The following is a 22,435-nucleotide window of genomic DNA, read 5'->3' on the forward strand; positions in this document are numbered from 1 at the left end:
AAAGAACGATCGGACCTGGTCCTACCTTCGCTACTTCTCCACGGCCGCCGACTCGTCTTCCAGCGATGGACGTATATTTTCGTTAAGTTGAAGCCTCCGGGAAAGTCCTTCGAATTGGGGGATTTCTTTCTCTCCGCCTCGCGGAACGTGCCGGGTCTTGACCTTTGAGAGACGTTCCATACCTGATCCTGGGCCGCCATATTTCACCTGGAGCCTCTGCTCCGATCTCCCTGTGATCAAACTGTCGTAGACAGACAGGTGCCCGTGAACGTTTGAGTAGCCTAATATTGACGTAGGTTAGGGTGGATGCAGCGGGTCGAAAGTCTTCTAGGAGGACGCATGTGCAGTGTTATAAACGAGGTACAATCTTAAAACAGTTACCAGCTTCATTGATATGAAGTATCTTCAGCTACCCTTCATGTAGTTTGAAGCGTACCCTCAAGCTAGCAGCAGAACAGTTCTGAGATGCTGTACGAGGTTCATGGAGCTGCGTACCTATGTGTGTCATACTCCACTTTTATAAAGTCTAGGGCAATAAATGTCTGTTATAAAGCTAAATAGAGTATTCGATAATTACAATAGCTCAAAGAGACCAACAAAGAAAGCAGAGGACTTCATATGGTTGAATAACCTGAGCACATGTCTATTGTGAAGTCACATGTGCCTCGAGTTTACAGAAGGTCTACTGTCTATGCCACTAGTCTTCATAGAGACTTCTTAATTACATGAGAATGAAAACAAGGTGTGCTATCCAGGGTGATCTAATTTGAAGTACTGCGCAATATGTCGCCATTTTGGATATACAACGTCATTTTATAATCAAGATTATATTTTTAAATTACAACTAGAAGATAAGGCTGTATTCTCTTTTCATTATGACAGATGACCGTGCCGGGTAATAATTATCCGTTTGTTTGTTTCCAGCAAGAAAAGTTAGTGGAATCGTTATAGCGAGCTGCATCAGCTTTGAAACGTTTTTAGTCGCGTTTCTTGGCTGCATTATGCAATCGACACGTGCAGGCAAACTGCAAACGGAGTTTAACGACACAGACAGCAGAGGAGAGGCGCAAGACTTATTTTTCAGGACCAGTTCTCCACGAGCGGTGACTCATCGTGCTGGACTCATTTTTGCACCGAGTTTAACGACCCTTAGCTCCTTCCTCTTTTACCTGCCTCTTTCTTCAGGGACTTTCGAGCCTTGCAACCTGTTCCAAAATGAGGTTTCTGATTTCGAAATATCACTGATAGAGGACGTGAAATTGATATGGCAATTTTAAGCCAGTTCTTCAGGGTTACGTTCAACAAATGACACGTAATATAATGAAAGAAATAGCGTCAGTATTTATGACAGTTGTGGAAGCATCATGGGGGTTGTTTGAAGCAGTCAAATAAGGGAGGATCAAAGAAGCGATAGGTCGCGTGAAATTGACCGACAGTTTGCGGTGGGTGGAGTGTCGGTGTTTGGCTGCAAGTTTGTCCCCGAGAAGCTTCAAAGTTCCGAGGACGAATTTCCCGCTGGCCACTTAACCTGCCCCGACACGTATTTCCCATGCATTTTAAGGATTTCGGACACCGCGGGCCCCGCTGTTTTGTCGAAGTATGAGCACGTAGTTGTCGTGAAAGGATCATAGAGTGGACTTAGCCGGGAAATCCCGTGTAAAACTTGCCTGGAATAACAAAGTCTCGTCTCGAAGCTCGTTCATGCCACCCTGTACGACCCACCATACTATTCTTCCCCCCCTTTTGCTCTTTTATGGACATTTACGATTCGTGATCTTTAATGGGTTCATTGACACCCCTACTCTTTGATTAGAATTACAATTCTTATTCTTTTAGGTTGCTGAACACTTGGAAAGACTATATAACGGACGAGGCGATATAACAGGAGTGTAGCGTATAGTAGCACATGAAGTACACGAAGAAGTGATGTATGGAAATCTAATGTATGTGGATGTGTGGGAATCTAACATGTAGGAACACAATTCATGGCGATATAGCGCGTGGCAGTATAATCTTTGATGGTACAAGCATTTTATCGCGAAGAGAAACATCTAAAGACCACCCATTCGCAGCTCTTCGAGCGAAACAAGTTCCTTGAAACGTTGCGTTTCGGAGGCTCCAAAAACGTGAAGCTTTCAGCGTTTCTCGAGCAGAAATTTCGACGTTGAAGAGGTCACGAACATAACGAGCTTGAAACAGTCGTCGAACGTTGCAGGATGCGTGACGAGTTATCGTGGATTTATCTTGTTTGAGCGTGTCCACGTTTCCGTGATTTCGTGAAAACGCCGGATGAATGCAGCTTCGGATAAGAATGAGCGATTGACAGTGTACACTTGAGACTCAGTTAACTTAACCTAATTCAGGATCAATGTAAATTTATTGAAGGTTATGTAAAATGAATCTAACTTAGGTGACTCAATGTAGTTTATATGAACTGAAACTTCATTTGAATCACTTCAGTAAATTTATTGAAGGTTATGTAAAATGAATCTAACTTAGGTGACTCAATGTAGTTTACATGAACTGAAACTTCATTTGAATCACTTCAGTAAATTTATTGAAGGTTATGTAAAATGAATCTAACTTAGGTGACTCAATGTAATTTATATGAACTGAAACTTCGTTTAAATCACTTCAGTAAATTTATTGAAGGTTATGTAAAATGAATCTAACTTAGGTGACTCAATGTAGTTTACATGAACTGAAACTTCATTTGAATCACTTCAGTAAATTTATTGAAGGTTATGTGAAATGAATCTAACTTAGGAGACTCAATGTAGTTTACATGAACTGAAACTTCATTTGAATCACTTCAGTAAATTTATTGAAGGTTATGTAAAATGAATCTAACTTAGGTGACTCAATGTAATTTATATGAACTGAAACTTCATTTGAATCACTTCAGTAAATTTATTGAAGGTTATGTAAAATGAATCTAACTTAGGTGACTCAATGTAATTTACATGAACTGAAACTTCATTTGAATCACTTCAGTAAATTTATTGAAGGTTATGTAAAATGAATCTAACTTAGGTGACTCAATGTAATTTACATGAACTGAAACTTCATTTGAATCACTTCAGTAAATTTATTGAAGGTTATGTAAAATGAATCTAACTTAGGTGACTCAATGTAATTTACATGAACTGAAACTTCATTTGAATCACTTCAGTAAATTTATTGAAGGTTATGTAAAATGAATCTAATTTAGGTGACTCAATGTAATTTATATGAACTGAAACTTCATTTAAATCAAGGTGAATGTACCTGACAATCTAACTTAACTGAATCTAACTTAAGCACTAACTAACTTAATCCAGCACTGTTAGTTGAACTGAAATGTCCTTAAAATTGAATGAGTGTTTAAGCGAGTCTAATTATAGTCCGGTTAGAATAGAAATTAAAGGCGTTAGGTCGTGTCATTATCCTCGACGAGGCGTCGGTCGTGGTTACATAATGGGTGTACACGATGTGTCTCATCCTACGCGTGGAACCGCGCGGACAAACGTGGATTGTTTCGCGTGCGCTTTAACGAACGCGTGAACGTAATAATACATTCCGTCTGAACCGATTTAAGCTTCATTAACGCGATGCACGAGCAGGAAAACCGCGTCGGTACTTCCGGTCACGCGCTGCACCAAGGCGCATCTCGTGCCTTGTGCACGCGTCTGGTGCATTGGAACGCTAAATATTAGCTTTTATTGGACGTATCCGCCAGATGGTTACTTTTTTCGTTGTCTACTTTTTGCAACACTGATTCGACGTCATCTCTGGGAGATGTTAAATCATTAACCTACGTGTCTTTAAAATTATATTTATATTCTCTCTAGGTCTCTTTAGGTCTCTTCTCTAGGTTCAGTTCAATAGCATGTTAGCTTAAATTGAGTCTAAGTTCATCTTTCGTTGAGTCCACAAGTTACTTGAACTTGCATTAAACCTTGAGTAGATTCAACTTAATTTTTTATCGAAGTTCAACTTTTCTGTAATTTATGTGGACTTAAATGATTTATCCTCTACATGAATTGCAAGTCAAGAGCAAACCGAAATCTCCAATATCCCGCGATCCGTCATAAAACTAGGACACTAGGACAGTAACGATCCTTGAAGAACGCTTTATATCTCTTCAGGACCGTTTGATTCGACGAAGGGTCACGTAGGGTCCCTGAGGAGATATCCAGTTTGTTATTCCTGTAGCACAATATCGATACACGGTCGCGTTGCATAAGCTCGTCAGCCGTTTTCTTTCTCTAACGATACTTTATTTCACCGCGTCTGCTCGCGCGAAGCAGGGGCGTCGTTGACCCATGACTCGTTGAATTCTGGCCAGCTTGTTGCGAATCACGGCGGTGCCGGTCGATTCTGAATTTATATCGCGTGTTTAGGTGAGAATTGGTTCTTTATGAGCGGCACGTGAGCACACTTGCCGATATACAGACTGATTTGTAGCGATGGAGAGGGTGGATGCTCGGGAACATCTTCGGATTACGTTTCTTTCGGCTTTTGTCGAATGCTTTCAAGGTGTTCTGTAATGAGAGTTAAAACCTTGAACAAAGTTGTATGTCCTTGACATGATTCTCGCGAGTAAATGTGACATGCCTGGCACATTAATTTTAAATTTATAACTTGATAAATATGTGATTTTATTTATAATAAAAAATTGCAAGACTGATGGTATTATTTATTTACAGAATGACGACTTGGTGTTCGACCAGGATGGCAAGCAGTCGTTCAACGAAGCTCCGCTGATAGAGACACATCAGCGAGAGTCGATGCTTCATCGGATAAAGAGAGGATTCTTCGACTTGTTTACCACAGGCACTTCGACAGCGGCGCCAACCACCGAGGCAACAGCAGGTATTGTATCGCAACCCGTATCTATCTTCATCGTGGTGCATTTCACCTCAACCGGTTTTCTTTTGATCCTCGCAGATCAAGAGGAAGACAACGCCGAAGACGAGCTCGAGAATTTGCCCCCAGCAGATCCTGACGACGATGGAGACGCCCAAGCTTCCAACGAAAAAGAACCAGCTAACTTGGAGAAGCTCGCCCTGCAGAATGGAGACGAATACGACGAGGCTGCAGAGGAAAACGAGATCGGTAACGCCGCCGAGGGTCGAAGAGACCCGGTCGACTTTGAGAATACGGACGACGAAGATCTGGCTGGGTCTGGCGAAGCGGAAGGCAGCGCATTTGTTAACCTTTATCCTCCTACGTTCCCACGAAAAATAAGTACGTAACTATTCATGGTTATACATGGGCTGACAGTGTGCAAGGTTTACAAATATGGTTATGGTGTTGCAGAATACTACAGGATCACACTGACTGTCGCTGAACCCTACAGACGCGAGTATGCGGACAGAAATAGCCGGGAGTACAGGGAGCTTAGCGGCAACCTAACGCAACCCCTCGAAGAACTGTACACACGACATATTCCCAACGAGAACCACCATGCGAATGTCGTGAAAATATCGTAAGCACAATCGAATGCTAAGGTTCTTCAGGACTGAGTCCGTGATGACCTTGCGGCACCTGGAGCAACCTTGACTCCCGATTCCTCCAGATGTCTTTATTGTCGCAGACATGTTGGAATACGTTTAGTTTCAAAAACACATCTGGCGGAATTGGAAATAGATCAGTTACCTAAGCCACTGGGTCACTCTGGCTCAGCCTACGGACATTCGAGGAATGCTAAGAATTTTCCTGGTTGTTTTAGGCCAACGACCGACAGCTTCACGTCACAAGTTACTTTAGACATTGGCTCGACGTTCACGGATGAGTTGGAGGTGAAGAACATCCTCGAGCAACAGCTGCAGATCCACTCGTTGGGCAACATCCAACTTCGTCCGGAGGGCTTCTCGTTCAGAGTGTTCCAAGGTATATCGCGGCGATGTACTGGTGGGAAAAATGATCGATTCCTGAACGGAGCATCTCGTGCGTGATTCGTAATTCGATAGCTGTCATACGAGGACGAAGTTCACCTCGGACGGGAGATCGATGAACGTCGGGGAACTTTCGGTGTCTGGGCCTCTGTCAAGGAATCGATCAGTTTGCAATTATGTGTGCACGAAATATTATTTCTCATTTGTTAGTCATTGTACCACACTTCTTATGTTGTTTTTTACTTTCTGTTGCATCTTTTTGTACACGATGAAACACACCCACACAATACACTATCAGCTGAAAGAGACGTAGATGAGCTGGAATGTGACCCATCGACAGAGTTAAGGTGTAGAGACGCAAATGCATGCGTACCATTAGACTCCAGGTGCGACGGCATTGCCCAGTGCGAGGACGGTTCCGATGAACTGGACTGTCCTAAGACTACACGTGAGTAAACAGACAAACTCATGATCATGATCTGTAGATAGCTCTGTAAATACACAAAGCGATACTCAGGTACTAACGAGATTTTATTCGCTGAGTTCAAATTCCGTTACACTTCATTTTACTATGTTATTACTCGTACTTGATCTGTTGTACATTACTAGTAAATAACGCAGTCGCGATATTCGATGTAATTAACTTCATTGCATGCTTTCATCTCTCAAGAGTTGTCGGCTTCACCTTTGTAAAAAGGCTGACCAGGTGACTCTATACATGTATAACTATTCACACCATTTTTGTGTTATTTTTTCTTTCTTCATGTTTTGATTCCTTATCACCCAAACACACCCGGTACCGTGACATATTAGTGCCCACCCACTCGGTAGTCTCGGCCGGCGCGAGCCATGTGTCGTTCAGAGGGAACCAAGAACCTGAGGAGTCGCAGACTGTCCGAGAACCAGAAGAAGAGGAAGATTTCGATGAGACTACTTTGAGACCCGCCGCGGACAGGTGTCGTGCCGACGACACGGTACGCTGTTCCGACGGAAGTCGTTACATTTGCTCTGTACAGAAATGTGACGGCGTGCCGGATTGCGACGACGGTAGTGACGAAATTGGCTGCCCCCATCCAGGTACAGAGTCGTTTCGGATAAGCCTTGAAACGTCCCATAGTATTGTACATATTGTATCATAAACAGATTGCATGACTTCTTTTTTGTTGCTTTGTTCTGATAAACAAAGAGGCCAAGTTTCTTTTGATCTCTCGTTTCTTGTCATCTTCATTCTTATACATATGCAAAAAGATGATTCATTATACTGTCAGATAAAGTAACGAGCCTTGAATTATAGGATGCAGCGCTGGGGAGTTCGCCTGTGACGTGTCCAGGTGTATCTTGGAATCGCATCGATGCAACTTCATCAACGAATGCGACGATGGAAGCGACGAGCACGACTGCAACTTCCCCGGTAAGTCTTTTTCTATTCAAAGCTGTTACTTCTTTTTTTGAGCTTGCGTTGATAAACACGAGGCAGAGTTCTCTGTCGGTAAAATATCGAGCGTCGATAAGGACGAACGCTAAAAATATCTCTGTGTCGACAAGGAAGATTTCAGTCCACATTACCGATAGATTTATGTGCCATTATTAATTTCTGTCGGTATAAATGTCCCCCATCGATAACGAAGATTTCACGACCATTCTGTGCATCCGCAGTTGATAAAATTGCCCAATATCTGTCGGTAAACGAAACTGTAAACATCTTTCTGTAAGCGATCTATCTTGATCTACGTGATGAAAGTCAACCACCCCTGGGGGCGTTTTATTTCTCCGGAAAGTAATTAAAAGTTGTACCAGCGTCGGTGTCGGCATGTCTTGGCCCGTATACGACCCGGAACGTGCCGATTTTTCCCCGCTGAAAGAGAGTCAGGTGGAAGTCGACCAGGATGTACCTACTGAATATTCAAAAACTCGAGGGCTTCTCTCCTCCCTTTTGTTCTACGTCGCTTTTTTTCATCGTAAACCCGGTGTCGAGTGGTGGTTGATCGTGGTCAAGAACGAGGAAGTCAACGGCTAGTTGGCCACATGGTTGCTAGTCTACGCCTCCGCGTACAGGCTTGGTCGTCAAAAACTTTTTTCTGCAATATTGCGAAACGAAATCTGTTACTGACATTTCGAATAATAATTTGGATTTCAAATTGAAGTTTCACATGTTAAGGTGTGCGTCAACCGATTAAGAATTTTTATTACCACGCAGAGTTGGTCCAGAGAATTGGCTGGATTTAGACTTCAAACTGTCGGTGACATCTCGAAAGCTACGCAACGAGCTTACTGCTATCACTCAACAACAATAGCTTCCTTTTGTTTTCGCTTCTGATGGTATTTCGTAACGTTTTAAACGATGTCGCCGCTCTGTTAGCAATATCGAACAAGGTTTTCAAAGAATATGTGACGATACGCGTTCCGTTTGAACGAAAAAGTTAGCTAGGTCCTCGAGTGGATCTCCAGACGTAGCAGTGCGACAAAGGAAACTAAATTCCACGCTGAAAACAGGAACGAGCTCTCCGCCACTCGGCTGATCATTCTGGAAGTAGGCCAGACCGCGGCGGAACAATGAGTCGAGAAGGTTGATCCTTGAAAAGCTGATCGTAAACCAAATAGCATGCAGTCTGGTCGGTTCTTACGCCGTGGATAATGGTTTTAGAAGTCGAAGAATGGATTCGATCGTTTCGTGGAGAGGTACCATCAGGTGGAACGGTTAATTCTGATCGATCGGATGTTCTAATGACGAGTTAACTTCTAACATCATTTTTCTTGCTCGTAATAATTTTTTGCACGACAAAGTGACCTGGTAAATAAACGAAGTTAAGGAAACGCGAGTACAATTTTTATCGAAGTTTTTAAAGCGAGGTTTCTTTAAACGAGTCACGGTTAGGACCACGGTCTTGGAGACTTTCCTGTTGCGGTGGGACAGAGACAACGTCCCGTATAAATATCCGCAGACACGCAGCCCAACCAGGAGCGCTTTTACCTGCTTCCAGTAATCGCGATGTGCATGCTTAATCAATATTCAAGTATTCTGCCGAGGGACGAGGGGTCGGGTTGTCTCTTTGGCTCTAGCGATGGGTATTCGATTCCCCTTGTCACGAGTTATTCTTCCATTCAAACTCTGAAACGATATTTTGCAGTAATCTCACGTTTTTAATACTTGGGATTTGTTGCGATGACATACCTTTTAGAGGAAGGGACTTGCTATTTATTGATGGTCCACATTAGTAGACAAAGAACATGTATCCCTTCAGATTAAGTACTGAAACTGTTTCACTTTTACAGGTGGCTGTCCTATCCATTATGGTATCACATTCCTACTGCTGACGTTCCTGCTTCCTTGGAGCTGCCCCGCAATACCATCATGTACCTCATCAATTAACAGTTCCAGTGCTCAAGATCCTCCACCCTTGTCCTCTACATTTGTTAGTCCTTGCTTACTCTTGTCTAACCTGGAAGCAATACATACATAAACTTTAATATTTGCAAAAGAAATAAAACTAGCTCATTAGCGATTTGCGTATCGGTTCCACATTTGATCCCATCGCTACTGCATCTGCGATTAGCGTCCCGTATGCTTCCGGTGAATAGGAATGCGCATAACCACTTTCGTGTAGTTGGGTCGCGATACGCCAGTTCGGACGAGGACAATTATGAGTCCTGATGGGCCGAGCCAGCGTGAACGCCGGAACAGGGCTTCGAAAGGGAAGACACGGGTATCTGGGGGAGGGGTAGTTAGGGGTAGTAGGTGGAACGGCAGCACGCTAGGCACCGCCACGACAAACGTCAACTCCCACTGTCCCAGGGCATTAGTCAACCGCGTCCTCTCGGCCTATATACATTCGTATGCTAAAAAAGTCATCAACGTTGAAACAATGAACGACATAAATGCTGTATCATCTTCTTGATTAATTGGCTGAATTTAGTAGCTGCTGAGTACTCTCTCTGGGAGGTGTGATACTGTAGGTGAACTATAGAGACCTTTGGGAGCATGATTTTGATCGGTAACAATTGAGTTCCTTGAACGATAAAATGCAACTGGAGAAGAAAATATTTTCTAATACAGAACAGAGAGAGTACTCAGCAAATTTAGGTTATGAGACACGTGTCTCTACAGTTTCTTGCAGTTTTAAGTTTCTCTATGTTTATATGCGCAGCGTTTCTATCTATGGAATCTTTGAAATATGTGTATAATCGCGCAGGAGTATAACCGCAGAGGCGCGTTGTGTACGTAATTTGCATTCTTTTTGCAATAATTAAGGACACGAGGAAAATTGTAAAAGGCTTTTTATCATATCACGATGACAAGACCAGAAATTTGAGTTTACGTTTCCCATGGTGTTTGTACAAGACCGTCGAATTTTTTGTCCGAACGCAAGCTGTATTGACAAAATAAGCGTATGCAAATGGTCGCGAGTCGTTGAACAGGGTGATTTGTCTAAAAATTCACCCTGGCAGAGTCGTTCGTTCCACTTATAAATCATGTCGCGAATTTCAGGCATGTCGCGTGAGTTTTGATCGATAAATTAACAAGTTACCGGGCTTCCGGATATTCGGGCTTGTGACTCTTCTTTCTCGTTTTAAATCTTGTTCAATTGCTTTATACAATTTAATCTTGTTTCTGTAAGATATACTCGGCTCAGATTGAACGTGGTTTCAGCATAAACCTCAGAGCTATAAGCTAGTTATTATTTTTCAAGCACTTGAATTTGAAGCTATGTTGAGTAACTTAAATTTAAGTCAGCTATGATTAACCTCACCTAAACGTACTCCTATTCTATATTTGCAACAAAGAGTATTTCAAGACCTAATCTATTTTACAGAACCAATACAAAATTTCAATCTCTAAGCTAATAAAAATCGGTGGTATCGTTAATCATCTACAGCTAACCCACTTCCAAAAACAGCCATAACGCAAAACGCACCTAACCTATCCCCCCAATGATCGGCGGGGATAAAATGTTCCTTCCACCGTCAGATTAAACGAAGTGTATCCAGGATCGCGCAAACGCGACGCATCCACAGGAGGGTGGATCGTAATTCTGTCGGTCGCGTTCGTAACCTCGTAAATTACAAAAAAAGCCAGAGAATTGTTGCCGCGGTATAACCTCAGTATTGTTGTTGTTGTGCATCACGCGTATGCACGAGTACGAGAAGGGTATCAGAGATTGGAGGTGGAAGGATTGTTGTTCGTTACCGGTGGACCCCTTAAGTGTACCAGCTGCTCTGGTAACGCCTACCAATCTGCCGTTTGTCCCCCCTACGAACAACCCCTCCCTCTCCCCCTCGCGAGCTTAATTCCGTTGCCCGTAGAGAAATGAAGCTTAAAGCCGAAAATGAATTCTAAAAAGCGTGGCTGATGAAACTGTGCCGGCAATAGGAGGGAGGCGGAGGTTTGGCTGTACCGTAAATCTGACGGTGGCGCTCGCGCCGCGGATGGATCATAATTGCGGAAACACTGGAGAGCTAACAATAAATCATGTGCTTTCGGTTCTCTTTTTTGGCGTGTTACTACAATTAATGCGATTCTCTTCCTTCGCACCAAAGTTTGCAAATTTTGTTTACTGCTTTGAAGTTTTGGGATCCGGACTTTGTTGCGCGTGACGATATCTAGCATGCAGTTGGAGCGCGTGACGATATGCAGCGTGTAGAGTTAGATGTTGTAGATCTTCGTGTCTTGCGAAGTAATATGATGTCCAAATGTGGCAATATAACGAGAGTCAGCTGTACAGTCATACTTGAGCTCGTCATCGAAAGTATATCTGCAACTCCTATTTTTATATGGCGCTCGTAACGATGATCACCTGTGACAAAAAAAAAACAGTTACATTGCCACTGTGTTACAAATTCTTTAAAATATAACCTTCGAAGAAAACCGAGCACTTCCTCGGACATTTAACCAACTTTTTTACAATTCCGAAATCAAGTTTCGATGGGTATTCTTTAATGAATGAAAATTAAGGTTAGAAATGAAAGAAGGAGGGACGATTTCAGCGGTAAAAGGGCGATTCAACCCCAGGTCTGAGCCATCGTAAAGCATACTACTGGGTCGTTGAAGGCGGCCCGCAAGAAACACGTTCGGTCTTCGAATTATAAAAGTTTAAATAAAATAAGTTGAGAGGTTCGTGCTCGCCTTGTCTGAACCGCGGACATGACGGGGCGAGGAAAAACGCGAGCGCACGTTGGTAGGAACGGGAGCTTCCGCCGTATGTTTATTCAAATTCTCGTCTTCCTATCGCATTTTCATACTAATGGACTTCTTCAACTTCGTCTACCTTTTGTTCTGGACATGCTGTAACTGGACATTTCTTGGATTATCTTGCGGAGATTAACATCCCACGGTATGGGGTGATCGTGATGCTCTTAAAGACCTCCTGAAATGTAGTTCACTATGTTGTAAAATACGAAGGATTTATGGCAGGCTAGTTTTAGTGGATATTTGTAACATTCTTTTTTTACCCTCTTTCAAATATTCGCTAACTTTACGAAGTTACATTATTCCTCTGTGCTTAACAGTATGTTGTAAAAGAAGTTCACAGTAATGTTTGTATAGCATCTCTTTTTCTGCTCATAAAGTTTCATCTCTTCAGATACACTACCGTCCATAAGTATCCGGACACTTGGTTTCGTTACATAAAACACAGTTGAACTTTGTACGAAAGGCATTTAGGGTTATCATATCATTTGTAATAATTATTATTATCTTTCTCGAGGTGTCATAACGTAATAGAATTAATTTTTAAGTACAAATTATACAATGAAAGTGTGAAAGTAAAATTCATGTCCAGAAGTACAAAGTCCAAATTTGTGAATCTAATGAAACGCTTTCGATTCTAAAAAAAATTTTCATTTCTACTGTGTTTCATTTCTATGGCGCAGAACGTATTCAGAGGGTTCTTCGATATGTTTCAAGTGTTTGTAAACTGTTGGTAGATGTTTAGGTTCCCTCAATGGAGATAAGAATGGAGGTAACGCTACGCACTCGACAGTTTCGGTTTAGTTCGTCTGTAGCTTCTTTTCCATCGAGATACGAGTTCCAAACGAGAATTATCAATCGAAAAACGTTCCAGTATTCTGACCTTCGCAGAAAAAAAATCGATTTTAGTTAGATACTTGAATAACTTTCATGCAACGCGAATGCATATTTCGTCGGATACTTATGAACGTTAGTGTACATATCTTTACCTCGTTTATAAAATTGCTGTAACATAAATTAGTAAGAGCCTTGATATTTTAATGGATCAATTATATTTACCTGCTTATAATTTCCCTTTAATGAACAAGTCATCCACAATAAAATTATATCTCAGTAGAAAAAGCATGATCCGTTCATCCCCTGAAAATTCCCAACAATCAATCAGGATCAGTCTGAGCCCTAACGAACCGCAACTATAACACTGAACAGGTGGAGTGTCCACGAATCCCTTAGTACCTTGACCAGCCTGTTGACCCGTAGAACAAAAAAGGAATCCTTCCGCAAACAAAATCACCCTCTGGCTGGAGGATTTAAAAGCCGGATAAAGCTGTTGCCGTCGGTGGTAATAATCGAAGGATTTTCAATTTTCCTGCCGGTTTGCCATTCCGTTCCGTTCGAGCGGAGTCTGGTGCGCACGATCACGCCACCACTCATTGGCGGGTGTTTGCGAACGACGCGACGCTCGGCGTCCCGACGTTTTCCGCATTACGCCGCGGAGCCGCGGCGCTTACAACAACCTCCCACGCTTCTTCTCGCCAGTTACTCGCTCGAAACAGCACGGGTCGTTTCGTTTCGCGTATTCTTTCGACGGACAACGTTAACGGTAATCGGTCCTCGAGCGGCGATCGTGATTCTTCCTTTCTTTGAGTAACGTTTTCGTGAAATCTGTGGGAGATTTAGATGAATTAGTCGGTACTTTTTCAAATAGGTACTTACCGAGATTATTGGGTTTATTTTGTAAGTTGAAGTGTAGATAAATTTGTGGACTGTGGATGTCTACATCTGATTCCTAGGTTTCCTTGCATATGTAGCTTCTTAGATTTGTACATCCTTGCATCTGTGGATCCTATATTCTTACACTTACAGATTGTAGATCACTGTAATGAAAAAAATCCCTTCCTTTAATTATACATCTACAATTCTTAAATTGCTATATCCTAAATTCCCATGTCCTCATATTCCTACATTCCACATCTCTGTATCTCTAAAATCCCTACACCTCTTTGTACCTCTACTTACAAAGAAACCTCTTACATATACCTCGTACAATTACATATATTATAAACTAAATGACATTGTGTACGGATGAATTGTAAATCCGAAGATATAGCATCGCATTAGAATTTAAGTTAATAAATCTAGGCATAAATCTGTCTATCAGAAGAATGGTAATGCGTTGATCTCTCGATTTGTTTCTTCCTCCTCTTTTTCTCCCTTAGTTGATCGCTCTATTCATAACTGGTGTCGCGTTACAAGTTCCGCGGGGGCGTACCAGAACGAGGCTCCTCTTCGCCCAATCTCCCCGAAGCATTGGCTGCTCACGACCGATCTGTAAATCTTTCGAAACTGTCGGCCGTTCACAAATTCTCGCCGCTTTCTCCACCGGTGCATCAGTCGGAAGTTAAGCCTCTGGATCGCTCGTCGATCATTCACGAGGTCCATTCCTGCAACTTTGTGTAATAAGATTATCTTCGTTCTTTACGGTTCTCTAATACTGTAACGGAACGGCTATTTATTGTAACTTGAGTGCAGACTGTCGTTATATTGCCGCTAACGGGTTCTGGAATTTAGCGACGTTACTTTTCTGCTCTGATATTATACTAAAAAATATGTTGATGATACATAGTCAGATTGTACATCATACACAGAGTTGTCAACGCAGTCACAGTATTAAGTTAACAAAGTCAGATTGTACATAGAGTTGTACATCACACACAGAGTTGTCAACACAGTCACAGTACTAAGTTAACAAAGTCAGATTGTACATAGACTTGTACATCACACACAGAGTTGTCAACGCAGTCACAGTACTAAGTTAACAAAGTCAGATTGTACATAGAGCTGTACATCACACACAGAGTTGTCAACGCAGTCACAGTATTAAGTTAACAAAGTCAGACTGTACATAGAGTTGTACATCATACACAGTTGTCAACGCAGTCACAGTATTAAGTTAACAGTTCAGTTAACGACACACTACTAACATGAGTTACAGCACATTGAGCTATCAACGTAATCAGTCGTTGAGTTAACAGCATATTAAGTTACATAGTCAGTTACATCGCATTACTAAAATAATCAACCGCATTGTGTCAAATTACATCTGGTTGAGTTAACGACACGGATAGTCACGGCGTTCAGTTAACAGCGTATCGAGTTACACTAAAATAATCAACCGCATCGTGTCAAATTACAACTGGTTGAGTTAACGACACGGTTAGTCACAGCGTCAAGTTAACAGAGTATCAAGTTACACTAAAATAATCAACCGCATCGCGTCAAATTACAACTGCTTGAGTTAACGACACGGTTAGTCACAGCGTCAAGTTAACAGAGTATCAAGTTACACTAAAATAATCAACCGCATCGTGTCAAATTACAACTGGTTGAGTTAACGACACGGTTAGTCACAGCGTCAAGTTAACAGAGTATCAAGTTACACTAAAATAATCAACCGCATCGCATCAAATTACATCTGGTTGAGTTAACGACACGGTTAGTCACAGCGTTAAGTTAACAGAGTATCAAGTTACACTAAAATAATCAACCGCATCGCATCATATTACATCTGGTTGAGTTAACGACACGGTTAGTCACAGCGTCAAGTTAACCGAGTATCAAGTTACACTAAAATAATCAACCGCATCGCATCAAATTACATCTGGTTGAGTTAACGACACGGTTAGTCACAGCGTCAAGTTAACAGAGTATCAAGTTACACTAAAATAATCAACCGCATCGTGTCAAATTACATCTGGTTGAGTTAACGACACGGTCAGTCACTAGCGCAGTCACAGCGCGTTAAATCAGTTACTGAATTAACGACGCGTTGAGTCACTGCTTGTTGAATTAACAATACGCTGAGAACATTGAGTTGTACGTTGTTTTACGATACATTGAGTTGCACTTAGCTATAAAGTAATTTAACACGTGATTATGAAACGTGTAACATGCTATTATTAGAATAAACTCGTACAAAAGTGACAATACAAGGGTCTTCGTTAAGGAAAAGTTTTAGACAGAGACTCGAATTAGATCGCACGTTGAATAAGCTTGTATAGAAATTGTGAAAGGATCTCGATATAGCTTCTACATTTCTAAGCATAATTTGACAGTCCGATGAAGACATTGAAGGCTCAAATAATAGCGAACAAAGGCATCTATTTCTAGATGTTTCGTGCAGGAAGAAAACAGGGGGATATTCGAGGAAACTGGTGGTAAGATTTTTAGAAGAGAAGTTGCTGAATGTGCTCGAATGAAAGAAGTGCAAGGTGGTTTCAATTAAAAAGTGGAATTGCTCCTGGAACATCAGGTTAAGTAATTAAGACGAATCTTGATAGAAAAAAAACTCGAACATGTTATAATAGGCGATGAAGTAATGTAACTTGAGTCACGATCTTATTATCCTCTTTTAACACTGAGCTTAGCCAAACCTAGTCGCAACTTAATTAAATGTTCAGATGTTCCAAGTATTGGAAGAGATACGTTTCATGGCGACGTTGAAGTCTCTAAGAAACAGGCCGAAGGTGTTCTTTCCTAGAACTTCTTATAGCTACTCTAAATCAAATTTAGTATATCAGTTATGTTAAATTACTTCATTTTGAATGAAGTTAATTTTTACATGGATGTAATGTATGTAATATGTTTTCTCTGTAACAATATAGAGGTCCTTCAATACCAAACCTAACCTAAAAAGCTTATCCTAGCTAATCCGTAAAAACTAATCCCTAATTGCCTCATGAATTATCTCATTGCAAAATTAAAATCATTGAGCAGAAGATAATATAAAGTTTCCAAACATTTTTAGAGATCCCTAGTTGTCCTGACGTATCCTAATTCAAATGCAAGAGATCCAAACATCCTTGGCGCCACAAATTTATCTCGCAGTTAAATCTCCAAGAAGGAAATTTACAAATTAGCTTATCGAAGCGATCGAAATAATCGAAATATTCAAATAGACATAAAGAAAAACACATTTCATCGATAAGTTAACGCAAGGAAGGAAGAAAAAAAATTTAAAGTAGCTTAGTGCCTCCCACGCTTCCCTTGTTGACAGCGGAGGAGGTGGGGTGGCCTGTTCTTCGTTCGGTTCATGGTGACTACTAGTTTGCCAGTCTGTCAGGCTCGGGCAACGCGGTATCTACTTCTTCGAGCTCTCTGTTCATCGGTTCGCACACGTCCGTTTCTTTTTCTCGTTCCGTTACACCGGCTACCATTGAATTTCGTCCGCCGTCCGACTCGAAATATTCCGCTCGCGAAGGAACACCTTCTTCGAGGATCGTAAGATTTATCACTCTTCTACATTTTTTTTTTCAACGTGGAGTGTCTTGAGATCTTCAAAATTCTTTTTCTTTCATCTTCCAACCGGTTGATCCGTGATTGTTTAAACACGTGGTATCAGTCTCGGTTTAATTTTGGATGACACGGAAAATATTGCTTGAGGCTGTGCCTTTTATTTTGTTAAAGATAGAAATAGCTAGAAGATAAATGTTTCATAGAATCGATTCCAGTTTTCATTCGATGCTTTTAGTAAGTGCAGTGACACTCTTGCTCTCTTTTCGCGACTGAAACGATTTCTGTGATTTCGTTTATTTTGATTATTTGAAACGTGAGACGTCATTGTCTGCAGTGAGGACATATGAAGTAAGATTAAATCTAATTGTTTCTTAAAATGTGCACAGGCAATTTTATAATTGGTTCTGGATTTGTTTACTCGTTGCCTTGGAGATCACGACATCTGAAACATAATGGAAAATATTATGAATAATAATGCTATATTAATAATAATTTCAAATGAAAATATTAGTAATTTTAATTATGTCCTTAATTTAATTTAATTATGTCCTTAACATTTCAATGTAGCAGACTTTTGTTACATCACCAATTCTGGAGGCTTGCAATATAGAAGCTTGCTGTGTCTTATTACATATGTCCATTTTCGCTGTGGCAGTCATGTTTATTCGATTATATTATTTTCGAGGCGCCAGTCATCGATGAGTCGTTTCAATGGCAAGAATACAGAACACCTAATCAAAGTGAAATCATAATTTTGTTTAAAAAAATTCAATGATAAAACATAAAATTATTAACCTCATTAAATTGTTAACCTTTTGCTTTATGATTTTGAATTTCGAGTCTCAGATAATTAATCAAATTAGTTGTTATTTTAACAAAGTATTATTGAAATAGTTCAGAATATTCTGTACGGATAATCAATTTTCAACTAAAAGTTGATAATCCATGTAATTATTTGAGATATATACTGCAGCTGATAACAGTGACACATAGCTACATTGTTATTAATTCAATAATACATTGCATGAATAATTTATTAAGATGTATACGTACATATTAAATCATTTATATCCCCATGTTCGGGATCAGTGCGCAGGATCACTCAAATTAATTCTCCATTCATTTTCTTTCCCTGAAATTAAATTAATATTTTGTAATAAAATACTGCGTCATAATAAACATTACGTCAAAAGTCTACGTCATACAATGTTGATCTTATGTGATTAAACGAAGTTAAATTAAAAAAAGCAATCGTAGATCAAAAGGTTAACAAAATGTTGGTGAAGTACCCATTGAAAATTTGCGCGCCATAGTTTTCACTTAGGCTAGACCATCGTGCTTTGGCAAATGCAGAATTGAAAGCGCGGTGTTTTTCGAATCCGAGTCCAGATTCTTTGTCGGTGTCGTCGCAATGACACCCAGCCACAGAGGTGGACATTTTTAAATTGGACGTCGACGTGGCTCGCTTCGGGGAGAGTAAAAGTCCGTCGGTGCAAAAGTGAGATGGATAGATCGATATAGGGTGGAAAGAAAAAAAAAAGCGATGGCTGAAACGGAGGGGAAACCGCGTGGTGTGCATCAAACGCGCGGTTCTACCGCGGCTTTCAGAAAATAATTAAAAATAATTGAAAAACACAGCGCGTTGTCGCCGTGGCCGAGCATTGTGCTTGCACGGTGCACAATTTCCTTGCCTTTTTCCTACCCCTTCCTCTTCGCCCTCTTTTTCCGACACCCCTGTGGCCTCGTAATCCCGTGGAACAAAAACCGAATTGTCGCTCGGTTAAGATGCAGAGGGGTACGGATGGAAAAAACAGAGGAAAAAATATATATATGGATGTCGTGTAACTAACGAGAAGCTGTTCGCGTTCAACCGTTTAACACCGGCTCTTTCTAATAGCGATCGTCTCTACAGGACTAAAAAATAATTAATCGAAATTATGCTCTGTAATCCAAATTCTCCTTCGGTCGTTTCTTTAAACTTATATGTACCGCAGAAAGATATAAAGAATTATTGACAGACAAGGAGTTTCTCCTGTAGCTAATAGATTCTTTCAAAACGAATCGAAAAGTCCTGAACCTTTTTCTCATAGCCTGCTCTGTGATACCATCAATTAAAGATCGACTTCCGGGCTGCTGGTACCGTCACGTGACACAGCCGCCATTTTCTCAGCCGAGACACTCCGGAAGTCGAGTGTCTAATCTTTAATCGCTTATATCTCAAGAACAAATCATCGTATCGCGAAACGGCGAAGGACTCATCGTTACGTTTTTACATGTACAATCTATGTCACCATTGTTTAACCTATTTTATGATACTCGTTATATCTATATTGCCTAGCACTTCATTCACTGATGTAGGTTTCTTCCATATGAAGCAGTCAGTTTCATTATTTTGGTCGTTTTCGTTGAAATCAAGACACTCCAATCTCGGGGAAGGTGTTCGATATTCTTGTCCGTAGAATCTTTTCGATTAACCCGTGCGACTGATGCAATCTAGCTGGAAAGGATCGCTCTATTGTCCGCTAACGGCAATTGAGAGAGACAGGGGGATTTTCGTACACGAAAATCGAGCGTGGCAAATGAGACGCCAGTGAACGATAGTCGGAAGTGAGATGGGACATCCCGCGAGGAGATTCCTCGTGATCCTTTTGCTGTTGTTGGCTGTGACCCAGTCGAGTCTTGGCCAGAGGCAGAGAAGACCGTATCGCCAACGAAACAGAGGTAAATATCAAATTCGTACACCTGTTGAACACGTTTCCTTTTTTTCCATGCATTAGGGGGGTCAACTGCGGCACCTCTAAAACTCCCGGCACTCTCTAAACAGAAGAGCAAGAATTAGAAACGTTTATTTCCGAATCTTGAGCCGCGCATGATCAATATTTTAAATTCGTTGGCCCAAAGTGCCGTTCGTTTTTATTTCGAGCAAAAAAAGAATCGAGTTTCGTTGTTTTCGAAATAAACTCGAGGGATGGATCGATTCAACGGTGCTCGGCAAATCGCGGGTGTTTATTTTCAAATGAATTTCAATGTAAGTCTCGCGTCGACGCGAAACAATTACCCGCGATGCAGCGCGTTCCACCGCGTCAAATTTCTACGCGTGTGTCGGTTGAATCGTTTTCGACGATTGTTTTCACGTCGAGGTTAACTCCGCGGGGAGATTTTCCGCTTAAATTCGATCTTAAACGCGCGAGAACGCCGGTATCGCGCGCCTCGTGTCGTTGTTACATTATGCTCCACTTTAACGAAGAGCACTCGAAGGTGACATTATCGATTGCACCACCATTCGGAACGGCTACATTTTCCGATGAAAAAATCGCTTTTCTATTTTATGCTTTGTACGTTAAAAACGAACGTTAATGCACATCACTTGCAAACCTGATTCGATCATCGCTATTAGATTCAACTGATTTGGACTGATCTTTGATATAAACTTGGTTAAAAAGTGGTATTTAATAATTTGATACCATGCTGTAACTTTAGCATTGATTAGATCAGAAGTTTTAATGATCATGTCGCAGGGTTGTTTTAAACATCAGCTACAATCTAACCTTGACTTAGATCCAATTTAAATATACTCTTCTAACTTCTTTAGCTATCCACCATCTTGCTCAGTGAGGTGTAGGTTAAATGCAATACAAACTTCATTCAGTCCAAACCTCAGCAAACTTGATCCATCCAATCTCACATAACACCTACAAACATATACAATTTTATAATATATATCTTTATAATATTTAAAAATCAGTTACAATCTAATCTTGACTTAGATCTAATTTAAATATACTCTTCTAACTTCTTTAGCTATCCACCATCTTGCTCAGTGAGGTGTAGGTTAAATACAATATAAACTTCATTCAGTCCAAACCTCAGCAAACTTGATCCATCCAATCTCACATAATATCTACAAACATATACAATTTTATAATATATATCTTTATAATATTTAAAAATTAGTTACAATCTAACCTTGACTTAGATCTAATTTAAATATACTCTTCTAACTTCTTTAGCTATCCACCATCTTGCTCAGTGAGGTGTAGGTTAGATGCAATCCAAACTTCATTCAGTCCAAACCTCAGCAAACTTGATCCATCCAATCTCACATAATATCTACAAACATATACAATTTTATAATATATATCTTTATAATATTTAAAAATCAGTTACAATCTAACCTTGACTTAGATCTAATTTAAATATACTCTTCTAACTTCTTTAGCTATCCACCATCTTGCTCAGTGAGGTGTAGGTTAAACGCAATCCAAACTTCATTCAGTCCAAACCTCAGCAAACTTGATCCATCCAATCTCACATAATACCTACAAATATATACATCTTTATAACATACATCTTTATAATATATATCTTTATAATATACATCTTTGTAACAATAACATTAACATCTTTAACAATATAATTATCGTAGAGATCTTTAAATCTTACAAGTCTAATCAACATTACTCCTAGAATCAATTTCCAGTAAACTCGCTCAAAAAACTGCACAGACAATCAGTTCTAACAGGCGCAGAAAATTAACATCAGTAACATCTACATAGAAGAGTTGCATATCGTCACGAACAAACGAAGGACAATTTGAGGTGATTTATCACGACAACAGATATTTTCCGCAACCTTATCAGCATCCTCCTCTCTATACGAGAACCCTTTTTTGCTCGTTTTTCCCACCCTTTTCTCGCGCTCCGACGTACTCACGTTTAATTGCATGATGCCGGAGCCACGATGTATTTTCAGGGTAAACCTTATGCTATTTCTCTTGCTAAAAAATACGGGAGAACGCGGGCAAATGCGAGAGAGGTCCGGGGGAGGAGACAGAAAGAGACGGCAGAGAGAAGCTGTTGGAAGCTCCGGGGTCCTTTTACGCGGCTCGGTGTGGCGGCCCGTGAATATCATTCTCGGGATGAAACAATCGTGCCGACCGTTGCTTCCCATGTACACGGCCTTTCGTTACGTCTCTTTCCAGATGAACGTTCTCTGTGTGCGTGAATCATCCCCTACCGATAGCGTATTCTCGTTGCGCGCGAAAAGATTTTTGGCAAGCGATAAAAATCGAGCAACT

The 22,435-nt window shown here is 40.8% G+C and overlaps 1 protein-coding gene across 18 annotated transcripts in view; it reads left to right on the top strand.

Moving 5' to 3' along the window:
- The window catches only part of trol (terribly reduced optic lobes), a 114,693-nt gene that overhangs the window by 30,756 nt on the left and 61,502 nt on the right, over positions 1 to 22,435 (top strand). For all 18 annotated transcript variants that reach the window (XM_076541722.1, XM_076541723.1, XM_076541724.1 and 15 more), the window contains exons 2-8: positions 4,689 to 4,854; positions 4,930 to 5,229; positions 5,302 to 5,470; positions 5,714 to 5,874; positions 6,178 to 6,327; positions 6,693 to 6,956; positions 7,174 to 7,290. In XM_076541722.1, the coding sequence (XP_076397837.1) occupies positions 4,689 to 4,854; positions 4,930 to 5,229; positions 5,302 to 5,470; positions 5,714 to 5,874; positions 6,178 to 6,327; positions 6,693 to 6,956; positions 7,174 to 7,290 (1,327 nt within the window). The remainder of the gene's footprint in view (positions 1 to 4,688; positions 4,855 to 4,929; positions 5,230 to 5,301; positions 5,471 to 5,713; positions 5,875 to 6,177; positions 6,328 to 6,692; positions 6,957 to 7,173; positions 7,291 to 22,435) is intronic.

The sequence above is a fragment of the Megachile rotundata genome, chromosome 16, assembly GCF_050947335.1.
Source record: "Megachile rotundata isolate GNS110a chromosome 16, iyMegRotu1, whole genome shotgun sequence".
In the NCBI taxonomy this organism is placed as follows: Eukaryota; Metazoa; Arthropoda; class Insecta; order Hymenoptera; family Megachilidae; genus Megachile; species Megachile rotundata.